We start from the raw sequence: 14,482 nt of genomic DNA on the forward strand, positions 1-14,482 counted from the left end.
CGGGGAATAGTGTGAGAAACGTCTGTCTGATGGGTACAAAACCCTCCCAGCGTCATAGAGAATGTGGTGACCAAGCAGTGAGACCAGTCCTAGATGCTTTGCATGTTCCAAATGTAAATGAAGTGGTCAGGGTACGTTCTAAGCTAGGATCAAATCCTGATTTATAATCTCTATTGTTTTCTATCTGCCCCATGGAGACTTCAGAGAGCTTCATTAAAAAAGCCCCACGTTCGGTGTTCTGGGCATATATTGATTCTATCATGGTCCGTATCTTGTTACCATGCCCACGAGCATCCTTCATGCTGACCTGTACAAGTCTCCGAGGCTTAGCGCTTATTGTAGTTGCCTATAACACCTGGGCAGCGCCTTACATGCAAGACTTGGATACATTTGCTTAGTGTGATATTCCAGGAGCAACACCACATGAGCTTTTAGGGGTTTCCCATGTTTTAGTGTCATTGTTTCCTACTAGTGTACGTCCATTTACATTACAGGTCAACATGGTGGTTGTAATGGAGGGTATTGATCTTTATTGCTAAAGATTTAAGTGGTTGTTGGGGTGCAGTTTGGGTGGGAAAGGGTTGGGGAGTGGGGAATGAGCAGTGCCTGGACTACCAGGTTGCTTAGTAAATTCTGACCGACATCCTGTGTAGGTGGCAATTTTTGGGCTGTGCAGTATAGTATTTAAAATAGTGGAGTAGAATTTAACTTTGAATGTGGAGGCTCCTACCTGCCTGTGACACAGCGGCTCTGACCCTAGCGCTTACCACCCATTGCATCGCCCATCGCACCATGATGAAAGGTGCAAACCACATTCCATGTTGGGGAGAAAAAAAAAACCCTGACAGCAGCGGCGGTTATGCACACTAACAACTTTGGAACCTTATGGCTGGTGGGGGAGACTTACGCATGCTCAACCGCACACTCCCTTCTTCCGGCTTCTTTAGATTGCCTCGGCCTAGAAGTACAACAGAGCTGGCAGCAATTCTTCCAAATGGAAGCCATACCTGCCAATCACAGTACTGCAAGTGATTAGCAGATACACTGGTGATGCCCAATTTTTACTGGAGGTGGTTTACCTAGGCTGCCCCTAGGTAAAATCTGCCACTAGTTTCTTAATGTATGTATACAGTATGTATCTGTATATGTGTGTTTATATGTATGTATATACATATGTATATGCGTCTATTTAGCCCATCGCTGTAATGTGCTCAGTCTCTTCACTCCTGTGACAAGACTTCTGTGCATGCATATTGGCCATTATTCCCGGTAATATTTGCAATGCTTAGCCCATAGGCTACAGCAACACAATGCCATCTTCAGATGGCGGTAGGTGCATGGAGCCAATCTCCAGAAAGCTTCACATTCTGGAATTTGTAGATTTGGCAGTATCACATCTGCCATAGAAACCTATGGGGGGCTGTGGCTGCTGGTGATAATGGAGGAATCCCATCCGTCAGTAGTGTGAATATCAGTGCAGAGTCCCAGTACAGTATATAAAGCAGAGAGTAACGAACAATCGATTTGTAAAATAGGCCATAACTCGCCATTTCACATAAAACCTTCAGAAACCGTTGTATCTGATGTTAAACCATGTTGAAATGTAGGAAACTTAAAAATTATGTAAAAATATGTTAGAGAAGCATGTAATACAGTTCATGTGACATGTTTTGACCAATAGGGATGCTTTTGTAGACTCTGGTCCAGTTTTGCTTCTATTGACAGTGAATTTATTTGGTTTATGTACAGTTTCTTATAAAGCGCAGCAGATTCCGTTGCGCTTTACAATAGTAGACAGTGATAAAACAAACTGGGTAACAGACAGACTTGGAGGTTAGAGGGCCCTGCTGCAAGCTTACAATCTATAGGGACATAGGAGGGAAGCACAAGGACAGGCACCAGTAATAGCATAGCAGTCCCACCAAGTTACAAGTCCAGAAGGGAAGCTATATAATACATATGTGCCTCAGAGGGTTATGCGCGTAGAACTTAAATATGATAGGCTTGCCTGAAGAGGTGAGTTTTCAGGGAACGCTTGAAGGTTTGGAGGCTAGTGGAGTCTTATTGTGCATGGAAGGGCATTTCATAGGATGGGAGCAGCCCGATGAAAGTCCTGTAATAGGGAATGGGAGCTAGTGATCCGTGCAGAAGAGAGACTCAGATCTTGTGCAGAGCGGAGTGGCTGAAATGGGAGATATTTTGTGATAAGTAATGTAGCTTTATATGTGAGTAGATGTATTTTATATTGAATAGGAGAAGAGTTTGTTAGTAAAATCAGAGACTGAGCATAGACTGGTGAAAACAAGGTCAAGGCAGTGGCCCTCCTCATGAGCAAAGGAGTCAGACCACTGGGAGAGGCCGAGATAGGAGGTTAGAGAGGGGGGTTTGGAAGCATGCAGAGATTGTTGAATAAAACACATTCAGAAATTCAAATAGAACCCAACGGATCATTGAATTCAGGATGGAAAAAAAAAAAATCAATTGCTTGTAAATGATCTATCTGGAATAGAAAGACTATGGTTGATTTTACGTCTATGTTGATTAATTTGATTTATTGATTTTTTTTTTTTGTTGATTTACAATCAGTCTGTAGTAAGTTTACCTCACAAGGTGGAAACACATGCACAGGTCTCTAAACAATCAGTCTCTGTAATTCCATTTGGTTGTCTGCTATGTATAAAGCCTTATTATTTGCAAGGGCAGTGAATGTGAGGTTGGGTATGCTTCCAAGTGTGCCAAGTAGAAAGGTACCCACTTCTTGCAGACTGTGATCACGAGACTATATTACCAGAGTATTCCTAACTGGGAAAGGAGCCCTATAAACACAATGCTAGTATACCATGCATCTAAAGCAATCTAAGGGCTGGCTTGTGTGGGCTTATTACCTCTAATCTGCAAACAGAATGGCTGCATATTCATTATTTCATGTGCCTGAGATGTACATATGCACCTCCAGGGGTTATGTGGGGTGATTGCAGTGCTGTATCTAAACATTTTGGTGCCATATGCCAGAAAGTGAATTGGTTTTACTCCCCCACAAATGCAAAAAAGGCATAACCAAAAATAAAGGGTGTGTCATTGTGTGGGATGGATGTGACCACAGCATAGTATAAATTCACATTGTGTCCGTTATGCCGGCCAGTGCTAAAGGTATTGCCGTAAACAACGTTTTATTTTTGATTTTCCCGGTCTTAGGCTGCTCTGGGGCCACTATGCTTGTGGGGCCCCGAGCAGTAGCCCAAGAAGCCCATTGTGAAAGATGGCAATGACCAAAGTAAGACAGAGAGGACAGGAGAAGGACATGGGTGACAGGGCCATGACAGAACAGAGGGGACAGGGGAGATAGGTGTTGGGAACAGTTCAGAGATAACAGGAACAGCCCAGGGAGAAATTAGAAATGGTGATTAGTTTGTCTTCACCTAGTGTTACACCCTCAGTCAGTGTCATTGTCCTGTGTCCTGTAGGCAAACTTATGTCACTGTGAGGCAAGGTCAGGCTCACTGTACAAAACATGTGGTCATCTAGGCTTTGTGCGCTGACATCACATCCATTACATTTCCATATCTGAGGTTTTCTATCTCTCATACTAACAGCCTGGAGAGATTGAGAAGAACTGGCTTCAAGAATTCCATAAGGTATTATAAGAAAGACCATAGTGTGCCATATATATACAGTATATATGTCACCCTCGTCTCCATCCTCACCTGTATCTGCCTTCTCTGCCAATCAGACGGTTCAGGACCACCGGCCGGCCTTCATCGCTATTCATCTGCAGGAATTTGGGGGCAAGAACTACCATGAGAACATGGGCTCTGCTGAACACTTTATCAGGTAGCCACTAGAGGAACAGCTAAATCTAATGTATTGTTTGGGATAGAAGATGGTTCCACTATTGTCACCAGATTACGTCTCATAGAAGCAGGCCACTGAAAGCCCTCGCACCCCTACTCTTACATGGCTGTGAGGTAGATACATGGTTGGTGGTGCTAATCATGGCATCTAATGCTAATAATAAAATAGAGCACAGAATTATTTTGTAGTGACTACCCCCCCCCCCCCCCCCACACACACACACACATCACTGAATAGTTATTATAGAGCCTGTTAGTTTTACTGATCGGTTCTATTTAGGTAGACTGCCTGCAGTCCCAGCTAGAAATGAGAAGAACTAGGCCTTTCCTATGCAAGTATATCAATGTGAAGGCGAAGCCCCATCCTATTCCCACCGGTCTATCCTGATATACAGATGGGGCCTCTCTTGTTGTGGCTGCTGACGCACCATCCACAGGTTTCTGGTGGATGGCTTTCCATGGTCTGGGGACAGGACATGGGCGAGGGAGCGTCTCACGCGCTCGCCCGTCTATTTCCAAAAATGGGACGCACCCAATTCTGGCATACGGCGCAGGTCGACGGCGCAATGGGAGCCGCTCTGAGTTCCTCACAAATTTGTGTGGGATAACAGATTATGGTGCTGACCCAGAGATGTACGCTAATGCATTCTAATGTATGCTGCGGCTCTGCGGAGATATATACTAATGCTGCCTGGACAATGTTTGAGTGGCCGACCGGCAGCTTCTCAGATCCAAGTAACTGTACAAACTAGAGATGTGCGGGTTCGGTTATACTCAGATCTCAAAGCGAGAACTTATTGGCTATTCAAATCACATGACAGCCGATAGCGAATTGGAAAAATCGAAACTTGCGATAAGAAACAAGTTACTCGGAACCTGCACATCTCTAGTACAAACAACCAACGTCGGTCATAGATGTCATCTGGGTAACCCTATAGCTGAGGGATTGGTGACCACGGAAAATTGCTGTGATGCGTCTACATTTTTTCATACATCCCTGTTACCTCCCCCAAGTGGTTTCTGATTATTAATCATGTTGTAAAAAAATTCCTGATCGCAAGCAACATAGCTAAAGTACCGTGGCGTAGGCAGAGTGCCGCCATGGCGTATTGTACAGGGGGCTGTTAATCGCAGAATTCCATTAATATTGGCATTATGCACATCTCAGAATACGGCCCAGTGAGCGCTACAGATATTTATCAAACCTTCTAGATCGGAAGCTTAAAGGTGTAACAGCCAATCAATCAAAGTCTGGCTATTCTTTATGTAGGTTATTCTATAAAATGATAGGGGGACATTGACTAAGATGACAGTTCTATTTCAGATGGGATGTTGCTATGGGCAACCAATCAGATCCTATCTATTATTTTGTAGAGGGTCCTAGATAAATAAGACGTAGATTCTGATTGGTTGCCCATAGCAACAGCACGTGTGAAATAGAACTCCCATCTTTCCCCCCTAGAATCTAACTGGTTGCTATTAGCCATGTGTTGTTGTATGTCCTCTAAGTGCCAGGTAAATAACTATGGCTGATTTGCAGGAAGCTGATGATGAGTGAAGAACTGTCTCAATACAACTGCGCTCGAGCCTTCATAGATAACGACTTTGCCCAGGCAGAGAAATTCACAGTGAGTATATGTCCAATACCATACAGGGTAGTAGGCACACAGGGCAGAGGAATAGGGCAGTATTATCGGACAGGGCAGTAGGCACGCTAGGCAGAGGAATATGTGTGCAATATATAAATAACTGGTAATAGATAGATAGATGTACCTTCCTGTACTGTATGTATGAACTTTGAACGAGACATAACTTTGTTTTACCACAAGGTGGCAGAATTCTCTCATCTTTCACCATGAAGCTTTGTACTGCTGTGCCTGCTTACCTCTGTAGCCTTCTGTTACTGGTAGTGACATTGCAGTTCAACCATCATTAGTGGGATACTGAATTATTTCATTAACGTCACACACATTCAGGCCTTTCTTCTGCCCCCCCCGCAGTGCACATGGTTTTGTCCATTTGAGCAGGAATTTGCCTTTGCGAGTGAACCAGAATAAGGGCCTCAGTCTCTCACCGTCAGTAGAACTGGTAATATAACTAAATGAGTTCCCTTGGTTCTCTTACACACAGCACTGGCAGCTATTGTGGGCGTTAGGAGTACAGCCTATTGATTACCTATAAAGCAGAGACATTACTGAGGTCCTTGCTGGGAAGTCTGAATAGTTCTTTAGCCCCAGCATGTCTTTATATAAGATGGGCATCCATAGTGAGACATAAGAAAGACAAGGGACGTCATCACAAGAACAGAAATATACAATTGAAAGCACAATAAAAAATATTTTTATCTGCAAATCATAGGATATAAAGTCTTGTAATGACAATTATTACTTTCCCGACCTCACACTGTGCGGCCCTACCTAACACACATTAACCTTAGTCATTGCATTTATGAGAATGGAAAGGATTGTGGCCAAAATGCATTTCACAGGGTTTACTCTAAGCATAGGAAGCCTAGGGGCCCATTTATTATTGAAGCCTAGGGGCCCATTTATTATTGAAGCCTAGGGGCCCATTTATTATTGAATCTTGCATGCGATCCTAGGCTGTAAATGTACATAACATTCAATCCTTTTGTCCGAATATATGAGTCCCTGCCCTCGTGTGCCGGGGGGGGGGGGTGTCTGCTCCCATGGGCAGTGCAGACAGTAGCCCATCTCAGAATGGCGGTAGCACAGGGACCCATTGCGATGCTGCCCGATGTTGATACATCAGGCAGCATTGCATCCCCCATAGTAACATATGGGGGAAGCGGCTGACGGTGGTGCAGGAGGGATCACAGCCGGGATCGTGACTCCTGCTGCGGTCCCCCTTGAATACATTCAGGAGATACTTAATGTTTGTGGCTAACCCCTGTTTTGGGGAATTCGCTTCAAATATTATATGATAAATGGTCCCCCTAGGCATTTGCCACCAGGAGGTGCTAGCGGGTACAGGGTCTCTCCAGGAAGCTGCTGTAGCTTTACTGCACCTGCATTTGAGTGGTCCCAGCAATCCAGCACCTGTGTCCTGTCATACGGTCATAGAAATATGTGTTGAGTAATTGCAAGAAAGCCCTCTGTGCTGTATAGTTAGTGTGCAAACATACTGCACGATATATGGATGGAACATCGGCCAGTGTGTACCAGCGATATATCTGTGGACAGCGTCGTTCAGATATCTGATCGACTCTACAACGTAGTTGAAGGCAGATATATTAAAAAATGTATCGGCTCATCATGCTGTGTGTATGGGAAGATAATGGTGATTGACAGCTCAATTGGGCACCCAGTTGTGACCTCTGAATTTGGGGGCCATCTTTAGAGGAGCTGCCTGGTTATGCCTCCCTGTCAAGCCCTGGGCCTCCTCTACTCATTCCTCCAACTCGGGTGAGCCTGCACTTGTCTTTCATCACTCATAAAGGAGATCACTCTATGTAAATATGCGATTTAAGCAGCGAGCCCAAATGTTCCTTTTTTTCTAATTTACTTCAGGCTGCTGCTGAAGATATGATTAATAATAATGATTCATTATTCTGAACTACCCTGGCAAACACAGTTACATTATTTAAAGAGCAGAGAAGCATTTCAGCTCAAAGCCGACCAGTGTGTATGCCCTGGCGATGAGCGGTGATGCGCGCTCCCGCATCATCGCCGGGAAAGCCGTTCATCTGCTGGTATTACCAGCAGATGAGCGCATGGCTTTGAGGACGGCTTTGCATATCGCTGTGCAATGCAAAGCCGTCCTCTCCCCCCCGCTGACGATGCCGGGCAGGGGGAAAGTCGCTCAGTGTGTATGCACTGAGCGGCTTTCCCCCCATCGATGATAGCGATCTTCGCTGTCCATACACGCTGGGCAGAGTCACACAGTGTGTATGGACCATTCCATTCCATGGCATGCAGAAATCTGTGATCCCGATAACCATTTTTGTCTACCAACCAGCTAGCTGTTGTATTAGAAAATAGAAACTCAAAAAGCCGATCAGAAACATACTTAAAAGGTACTTAACCTGCTTTTGAAGAAAATAATAGACATATTTTATATGGGATTGCTGCTTTAAAAATGGGATGGTTTTCTAATTGCCTAAATTAGCTTTCAAGTACTGTGAGTTATAAACTTCAGTGAGTATTAACTCTACTTCACTGGTTATACTGCACAGAGAACATGGCATGTGTGCGAATCTGGCTTGCTGGATTGTTTCCTTCTTTAGAGGTAAGAGCCCATGTTGCTGGCAATAGCACTATTTATTTATTTATTTACAGTTTCTTATATAGCGCAGCAGATTCCGTTGCGCTTTACAATAATAAACAGTGATAAAACAAACTGGGTAACAACAGACAGACTTGGAGGTAGGAGGGCCCTGCTGCAAGCTTACAATCTATAGTTATAATAGGGTGGGAACACAAGGACAGGCACCAGTAATAGCATAGCAGTCCCACCAAGTTACAGGTCCAGAAGGGAAGCTATATAATACATATGTGCCTCAGAGGGTTATGCGTGTAGAACTTCAATATGATAGACTTGCCTGAAGAGGTGAGTTTTCAGGGAACGCTTGAAAGTTTGGACACTGGTTGAGAGTCTTAATGTGCGTGGAAGGGCATTCCATAGGATAGGAGCAGCCCGATGAAAGTCCTGTAATAGTGAATGGGAGCTAGTGATCCGTGCAGGAGAGACGCAAATCTTGTGTAGAGCGCAGTGGTCGAGATGGGAGATATTTTGAGATAAGTAAAGATATATAAGCTGGTGCAGTATGGTTAATAGCTTTATATGCGAGTAGAAGTGTTTTATATTGAATACGGTAATATACAGGCAACCAATGGAGGGACCGGCAGAGTGGATCAGCAGACGATGAGCGTCTTGCAAGGAAGATCAGCCTAGCAGCAGCATTTAAAATGGATTGTAGTGGTGAGAGTCTGTTCTTGGGAAGACCAGTTAGGAGACTATTGCAATAATCAATTTGGGATATAATGAGTGCATATACTATCTATACCTAGCTCATAACTGTGATCCTCACCTGTCAACTACATAAATGCGCAGACCCCGTGTTTTGGTTTGTTATAAATCATCTGGTTTTGGTTTGGATCTGGATTTCTTTTAAAAAAAAAAGCTAAATTCATGAAATTTAGACGTGTTAGTACCTATAAAGTCTTAACATCATTTCTAATGTAAAATAGGTCCTAAAATCAAGATGAAGGGATTAACATGCAAGGTTCATATTTTAGAACTGAGAACCAAACTTGTCTCAGGCAAGGAATCTGTTCAACTTGGGACCACAAAGTTCAGATGTGTTTTGTTTTCAGTAAAACCGAACTACTGATCTCTAGTAACAAGTTACAACATGGTGCAAAGTAAAGTTTGTCAGTATTTCCTATGCATGACCAACTCGTTTGCCCTCCCCTTTGGTTTGTGAAATCCCTGACATTCTAAAACAAAATGTGAGAATAATTAGCCTATATACAACTCGCCTGAGTGATATGACGCTGGGCTGTGCTCGTAAAACCGTTATCTGCTCCAGGTTTATCATTTCCAGCCTGATAAGCGAATCTGGCCTCATGACCACTTATCTGCAATGTAATGAGAGAATTGCACATTAAGGGACCTCAGCAAGTATTGTAGAACTGTTACAAAAGTCAGTTGATGGTAAGATTGTGTTGGACATAGGAGCATACTCCAGGTTCTGGATGTACTCTTTAAACCAGGGTTGCCTACCCTGCCGGAATGATCGGGAGGCTCCCGAAAATCAGATCACCCTCCCAGCCCCCCGGAAAGGTGGGCAACCCTCCCGGATACGCCCACCCCGTATCTCTCCCCCGTATCTCCCCCACGGCAGCGTTCATTTCCTGCGATTCGCGGCATTTCGGGAGAGGGACAGGGTAAAGAGGCAAATTGCATCATTTAGCCCCTACCGCTCCTCGAAGAACCAATAATTGTGGGATCTATCTATCTATCCTGTGTGTTTTTATAATTTTAAAACCAGAGCCCTTCATGATGAGACTCAGAGGTCAGATGTATCAAGCTTCAAAAAGTGATCAAATGGAGTGATAAACAGCCAGTCAATCAGCTCCTAACTGCCATGTTACAGGCTGGGTTTGAAAAATGACAGGTAGGAGATGATTGGCTGGTTATTTATCACTCTCCTCTTTATCACTTTTTGAAGCTTGATACATCTGGCCCTAAGGCAGTGATTTCCATACTGGGTGCCATGATATATATATATATATATATATATAATTTCACAATAAGAAACTTTTGGACTAGGGGTGTATTGAAAAAAGTGACAACTCAACTAAGGGCTTATTTATCATTAGTGGAGGCCTGGAAAAATAATCACTTTTCGTTGCACAGCGATAAGGACTTTTGTTTACCAGCAGATGATTGCACAGTGATCCTGCACATGCTCATACCCACAGTAGGAGATCCATCTACACACTTCCAAACAATAGTACCACTTATACACAGAATGCAACATAGTACCCCTTGTACACAGAAAAAATGTCTGACAAGTTGTGTCAGTCACTGCCGACTTGTGCAGATGTATTATTATTCTAATCTAGAAGCACTGTAGTGGTTTTTATTTGTGTATTGTGTGTAATCTGTGAGGAAACAGTTAGGGTAGGTGTAGAGATCAGTGAGTGTAGACAACAGTAAGGAAGGTTATAAGGAGCAGTGACTGAGGGTCGGTGCATAGCACAGTAATGGTGGGTAGTGAGCATGAATGGTCAGAATAGAGGATGGGTATAGTCATACTTGCCTACTTTTGAAAACTAGTTTCAGGGAGACTATAGTTTGTAGCAGACTTTTGCACAGTGTCCCATTGAAGGGCATGTCATGCTCCACCCAAAGGGCGTGTCTAGTTCCTTATATGGAGAGATTGTGAAAAAAGATTGTGAACGTGGCACCCAGAAGCGTGGGTGTGTACTGCTACATTTGAGGGGAATCTTGTAAAATGACTTACACTATATACAAATGTAGAGGAGCCCCAAAGCAAAGCATTTTAGTAAGAGCTACTATACTTGGTAAAGTTCTGGGAAATGGTGCTGATGATACAATGTAAATGTATCTGTCTCTCATTCCTTTTTTCACCCAAAAAATGTAACAGTGTAATGTGGGCTAGGGTGACATGAAGGAGATTGCTAGACTTATGAGGGAGATTGTTGCTATTTCAGGGAGTCTCCTGCAGAATGCAGGAGGGTAGGCAACTGGGTATAGGAAGCACTAGGCTGAGGAGTGCCTCTCCTGCCTTGTGCTTCCCCGCTCTGCAGATAGGTGTGTGCCAGTGGTGCGGCACTGCTGGCACAAGCCTACACACCTGAATGGGTGCAATACATCGTGGGTGCTAAAAAGCTGATGGCTGCAAATACGATTTATCTTATGTGCAGCCCGTCCGACCTCCAACTCCAGTCCGATAAGTATATGACCGCGCGAATCAGATCAGATATTATACACATGCGCTTTGGGAAGATTTCACCACAGTTTATGATGCAGTGAGGAATGGTCAAAGGAGCAGTTAGTGCGGTTTGTTGTAGAGAGCAGTAAGGGAGGGTGATAGTAGGAAGCACTGAGGGTGAGTGTATGGGATTAGTGAGGGTTTATCAGTGTGAAGTGCAGTAAAGGCCCCCATAGACTAGTGTGATTGCTCCCAATTTCACCCGATTCCAACGGCAGCGGCACATCGTGGGTGGTTCTTAGCACCCACCATGCATCGCATCAGCTTCCTTTGAACTCCTTTGGCAGCTCCCCAGGAGTCTTTCAAGACAAGTCAGATTTACGTATGGGGGCCTTTAGGAAGGATGCATGGGGAGCACAAAGGATGGACGCAAAATGCAAAGTAAATGAACAGATAAGAAATCAATCAAATGACCACCAATGCCTTTAAAGCCACATTAATCTTTCTAGGTACACCTGCACAAAGTCAATGATAGTAGTCAGGTGTATGATTATACCAATATTCTCACACCTTGACAAAGGGCTACAGTGACCCCGAAACTTTGGTACTTTTTTGTGTGTTCTCAATACACTTTTATGGAATAAATATCTCTGAGTGTCGCTGCTTTCTGCCTGTACTGTCCGCCATCTTTAGATGAAAGCACCGGAGAGGCTGTGGAGGTCAGACCATAATCTTTATACACTGGGGGTCATTCTGGTTGACACGCAATGCTGCAAATTTCGTCCTCCTATCGTCGTTACTTGACGCATGCGCAGAAAGCTTTTTGTGCCCTAAACCTGCAAGTCATATTCCAGAGGACAGCTTTTACCGCACGAGCGTCCATTGTTCAAATATTCCCGCATACAGTGTATGGAGAGTGGCGGGAATGCAATGCTTTCTGCATCCTCCCATTATAATGATTTGTTACTGCATACACTAGGTGTAGGGGGGATGCAGCCAATTGTTAACAACATTGCGCAGCCCAGCATTAATGAATCCATTTAGCTATGGAGGTCAGAATGTTGTAGTACGAGCTGCAGTGTATACTGACATCATAAAATGAGATCAATGAGAATTAGATAAATGAATTGACCCATTTGATTATAAATGCAAATCAATAGTTTGCTTTGTTCTACAGGCGCGATGTAATGGATCATGAATAAACAAAAAAACACATAATATAATGTATGAGGCAGGCGTTGTAGAGAAGAGGCGATAATCAGAGATATAAATGAGATCATTGTTTAAGTTATAAGAAAAATCAATGTGTTGCCGTGGAGACACATGGCTCCTCATATATACACAAAGCTTTCTGTGCCCCCAGTCCTGGCTCCCTCTCTCCATCTACTATGAGGGTTCTCCGCTCTGCGTCAGATCAGCTGGTAACATATCTGCAAAAGGTCCCCCCAGATCGTCATCACACGGAGCGTCATCACACAGATCATCATCATCATCATCACACAGATCATCATCATCATCATCATCACCACCACACAGATGACCATCACCACACAGATGACCATCACCACACAGATCATCATCACCACACAGATCGTCATCACCACCCAGGTGATCATCATAATCACACAGATCATCATCATCATCATCATCACACAGATCATCATCATCATCATCATCATCATCATCATCACACAGATCATCAGCATCATCATCATCACACAGATCATCATCATCGTCACACAGATCATCATCATCACACAGATCATCATCATCATCATCACACAGATCATCATCATCATCATCATCATCACACAGATCATCATCATCATCTCACAGATCATCATCATCACCCAGATCATCATCAGCATCATCATCACCACACAGATCATCAGCATCATCATCACACAGATCATCACCACACAGATCATCATCATCATGACACAGATCATCATCATCATCATGACACAGATCATCATCATCATCATGACACAGATCATCACACAGATCATCATCACACAGATCATCATCATCATCATCACACAGATCATCATCACCACCACCACCACACAGATCATCATCATCATCATCATCATCATCATCATCATCACACAGATCATCATCATCATCACACAGATCATCCTCATCACACAGATCATCATCACCACACAGGTCAAAAAGTCTGAAGAACACACAGTAATCAATGTAAAACATACAGCAACCTATGTAATGTTCTATATGTAAAATACAGTACACACATATAGATATAGAGCGCACACTTCAACAGATCTGCAATATGCAGTATATATAACATGTGAAATACATTTCAGTATATACATAATGAACCTCATTTATGGGGCTGATTCAGATTTGCTCATTGAGCAGCGAATTCGACCCCGTCTCCGATGGTGGGGGTCAGTGCATGCACATAGGTGCTAATGTGCGCGACTATAGAAATGCTGGGCAAGCCCTAGGGAACGCAGGCGGTACCCTGCCTGCTTAGGGCAGGTGGATGACAACATCAGCGCCCGCCCCCAATTCAGCAAAAACTGTGCTTTTCTGCTGCAATCAGAGGAGAAGTCATTCAATGTTGAGCAACCATCAAATTATTTCTCCTCTGTATGGGCGCTTGTATACACATCCGCTCACAGCGATGCCAGGGGATCCGGCGGGAGGGGGGGGGCACAGGGCAAGACCACCCATCATATAAAGGCCCGCCCTGCGATCACAATATAAATTATTATTATTATTATAATTTTATTTATAAGGCGCCACAAGTGTTTCGCAGCACCGTACAAAGGAACAATACAGGGAGACAAAACTTGGCATAACATTGAATAAATAACAAAAATACAGTACAAATAAAGAGCACCACAGTTCAATACACATTACAGCTTAAATGTAAGTAGTGAGGACCCAATCAACATACAACTTGAGGCCAATGATGGAGATGAGTATGAAGATGGTCACTGAGTGTTGGAGTAAAGGAGAGCTGTGAGTGAAATGAAATCGTATCCCGGAGATCTATGCTACCATCGCAGTAACAGTTTGGGTTGCCCCCTCCCTTTGCAGTTTGGCTGCGAAGGGGTGGAATACCACCGCCATGTTTTGCGTCACAGCGGCTGCTTGTGATATTACACAGCCGCCTCAAAAACTGTCCGGGCAAGCTTGCGTTGTGTGGACCATGTCCCCTAAATGCCACGTCACCACT

The 14,482-nt window shown here is 43.9% G+C and overlaps 1 protein-coding gene across 3 annotated transcripts in view; it reads left to right on the plus strand.

Annotated features, from left to right (window-relative positions):
• Positions 1-14,482, plus strand: part of LOC146075538 (inositol polyphosphate-5-phosphatase A-like) — a 54,443-nt gene that overhangs the window by 14,967 nt on the left and 24,994 nt on the right. For all 3 annotated transcript variants that reach the window (XM_083184866.1, XM_083184867.1, XM_083184864.1), the window contains 3 exons: positions 3,594-3,635; positions 3,731-3,831; positions 5,392-5,479. In XM_083184866.1, the coding sequence (XP_083040992.1) occupies positions 3,594-3,635; positions 3,731-3,831; positions 5,392-5,479 (231 nt within the window). The remainder of the gene's footprint in view (positions 1-3,593; positions 3,636-3,730; positions 3,832-5,391; positions 5,480-14,482) is intronic.

This window comes from Crinia signifera, chromosome 4 (genome assembly GCF_055691185.1).
Source record: "Crinia signifera chromosome 4, ASM5569118v1, whole genome shotgun sequence".
Lineage (NCBI taxonomy): Eukaryota > Metazoa > Chordata > Amphibia > Anura > Myobatrachidae > Crinia > Crinia signifera.